The sequence below is a fragment of the Capra hircus genome, chromosome 10 (assembly GCF_001704415.2).
Source record: "Capra hircus breed San Clemente chromosome 10, ASM170441v1, whole genome shotgun sequence".
Lineage (NCBI taxonomy): Eukaryota > Metazoa > Chordata > Mammalia > Artiodactyla > Bovidae > Capra > Capra hircus.
Genome location: NC_030817.1, coordinates 55,094,656 through 55,097,922, shown reverse-complemented (window position 1 = coordinate 55,097,922; position 3,267 = coordinate 55,094,656). Strand labels below are relative to the sequence as shown.

Here is a 3,267-nt window from a genome sequence, read left to right as displayed (position 1 = left end):
ACATGATGCAAAGAGCCAACTCAGTGGGAAAGACCCTGGTGTTGTGAAAGATTGAGGGCAGAAGGACAAGGGGCTGACAGAGGATGAAGATGGTTGAATGGCATCATTGACTCAATGGACATGAGTTTGAGCAAACTCCGGGAGATAATGAAGGACAGGGAAGCCTGGAGTGCTACAGTCCGTGAGGTCGCAAAGACTGCGACACTATTCAGCGACTGAACAACACAAAATATAGCATCCTTTATCATGGTAATTAATCCAATATCATCTCTGCCAGTACTGGACCTGAGTAAACAAAGACCTGAGGAGAAGAATGAAAACACGTTTATTTTGTACAAAGCGGCTTCAGTGTCCGAGAGGCCCCGCGGCAGAGCGCGCCCTCAGAGGAGCAGGAGGGGGCCCAGCAGCAGTTCGCCCTGGCCCAGCAGGCGGCCCCGCTCCAGCCCGCGGCCCCGGTTCTCCGCCTTGACGCGCACGGCCAGGCGGCGCACCTCGTCCTCCGAGAGCCCGTCCAAGCACAAGTCCTGCTCCAAGACGGCCCTGCGGCTCCGCCGGACCACGGCGCCCCGCGGCTTCAGGATGAAGCTGACTCTGCAGCCTACGGGGGCGCGGGGCTCGGCTGCTCCTCCAGCCGGGCCCTCGGCACGGAGCAGCCGGACACGGAGGCGCCCGCTGGCCCTACTGTACTCAGCGGCCAGGCGCAGGGCGCCCCCGGCACCGCCCAGAGTTACGGTGCCCTCGGCCTCCAGGCGCTCGGGAAGCGGGTTGGGAGTTGGCGAGGGGGACGCGCCGGGGGCCCGCGCCGGGGATCCGGAGCCGGAGGGGCCCTCGTTCTCGTCCTCGTCGTCTTCGTCCCCGCTGGAAACAGAGCAGGCGCGGGCCAGGTCTCGGTTCCTTTGGGTCCGCAGCACGCGGCGCAGCAGCTCCTCAGAAGCGCGCAGGAAGCGGTGGCAGCGGGGCCCGGGGCCGAGCGCGTCCAGGAGGGAGCCACTGCGGGCCTCCCGGGGCGCAATGGGCACTCTCGCCCGGGGGGTGAGGGGGTCGTTTCCGCCGCCGCCCCCGTAGGTGTGGGCCCGGGGACGGGGCGCGGGCGGGAGCGCGGAGGCGCCCGGACCCCCGAGGAAGAGCGACTCCCTGCGGCGGGTGTGCGGGCTCTCGAGCAGCGCGCAGAAGCCGTAGGCAGTGCGCGCCCGGGGCAGGTGCTGAAGCGAGAGTGCGGCCTGCGAGCGCGGGTCCCAGTCCGTGCGGCCAGCGCCATCGTCAGTCCCTGCTTGTTCGCCCCAGGAGTCTCGGATTGCAGTCAGAGTCGGGCAGGGCACGAGTCGCGGGGGGATGCAGAACTCGGGGATGCGGTCCGGGGTGAGCACGTTTGGGCACCCGGCGGGCGTGAGGGCCGTGGCTCGGCGGGCTCCATCCTGATAAAGCCGGTTTCTGCCCCGCAGGAGGCGCTCGGGTCCCAAGAGGAGCCGCTCCAGGCACCACATCAGGCAGCAGGTGCCGGTTCCTGAGGAAGCTCTGCTGGAGCTGGTCATCCTGCAACGCACAAGCACACACGGATCTCAGAGTGAGCTCTGCAGGGCGCAGGAGCTCCGGTCTCCGGTCTCTTCTACTTATGAGGTGCCTCCTCCTGCCTCCCTTGGAACCAGGCAACTACCCCTCACGCTGCTATTGCAGATGTTTCAGTGTTTCTCTGATGTCTTCTCTGTTCCTCAGTGGTGTACACTTTGGGTTTGTTGCCTTAATCTAGACCTGCCCTCGCTGTTCTAAGGCAGAGCTTTTCAACGTGTTTGCCTCGCGTTGTCCTTGGTGCCAAGAGGCACTATACTTGTGCAATGGTTTCCTGAACCCCTGGATTATTGCACTCTAATCCTCAGATTTAAAATAATTATTATCCTTTCTAGAATATTCGGCTTGCTCCCCGCTTTTAAGCTCAAAGAGCCTCAGACGAGTCCCTGGGAGAGTTAAGCAAGGCTATAGGTCTCCGCACCGTTCTGCCTGGGGCACCAAACTGTAGAGGTGCACGGCCTCTGGGGAGATCAAAGTTCCTGCTGCGGGGTTCGCTAAAGTTTAAAGGCTATCGGCCTGAACCTTTATACCTGAGGCCTGGGAAGCCCGCCAATGGGCGGGCCGGATTGGCACTGCTAGGTAACCTGACTCCAAGCCTTCCAACTTTCGCTCTGCCACGTGGCTGGATCCGCAGTGCAAATTCTAGACATTCAGTTCTAAATGGGGGTGCTTCTGTTTACTTATGTGCAAAAGAGGGCTCAGTCTTAACTATATGGCAAAGTCATTGTGAGGATCAATTGGCATACTGAATTGAATCACAGAAGCTCTCTATACCCACCATGAAGAGGATACAAAAGTCGAGTGTGTCTCATTCTTAGTTAATATCCTCCCCCAAATCCAGCCTTTAGTCTGCCCAGGTTTCAAAGTTCCCTACCTGCCTTCTGGCTTTCTGTTCTGATTTTAAATTATTTTCCTTTGTTGACTACAAACTACTGTGTGTACAGGGAACCTTATAGGTTGCTGGAAATATTCTGCATCTTGATCTGGGTGGGGTTACTGGGTTGTATTCATATGTAAAAAGATAATCTAGTATGCACTTAAGATTAGATATAAGATTATGTATTTTATACCTCAGTTTAAAAAATAACAACCAACTTCTTAAACCTTGTGTGCTGATTTTTAAATTGGGAAATTATATTCCTGCACACATCTGGGCTGTTGGACCCATCCTTTGGAGGCAGCCTAACCACATCTGGCCTTTCTAGGCTGTGCTCACCTGAGAGATCTTTTCCTTCCTTTGAAAATTGACCTAAGTTCACTTTCTAAGTGACCTTCTTCCAGCTAGCTTAGGATGAAAGAGATCTGAGGTGTTTTGTTTGGGTGTATGTTATTTCTGGGCTTCCTTGGTGGGTCAGTGGTAAAGAATCTCCCTGCAAAGCAGGAGATGCACATACCATCCTTAGGTCAGGAAGGTCTGCCGGAGAAGGAAATGGCAACCCACTCCAGTATTCTTGCCTGGAAATCCCATGGACAGAGAAGTCTGATGAACTACAGTTCATGGGGTCTCAAAAGAGTCAGTTGTCTAAGACAGCTAAGAAAAGAATCAGACAACTCACAAAACAGTCAGACAAAGCAAAAGAGTCAGACTTAACAACTAAACAGCAACATGCTATTTATGCTTAAGATTGAGTTCAGTCTCTCAGTCATGTCTGACTCTTTGTGACCCCATGGACTGTAGCATGCCAGGCTTCCCTGTCCATC

The 3,267-nt window shown here is 55.9% G+C and overlaps 1 protein-coding gene across 1 annotated transcript; it reads right to left on the bottom strand.

The window, feature by feature from the left end:
* On the bottom strand, positions 219-2,700 carry LOC106502555 (C2 calcium-dependent domain-containing protein 4A). The gene has a single exon (XM_018054290.1). The coding sequence runs from the start codon at positions 1,530-1,532 to the stop codon at positions 381-383; it is 1,152 nt and encodes a 383-aa protein (XP_017909779.1). The 5' UTR covers positions 1,533-2,700; the 3' UTR covers positions 219-380.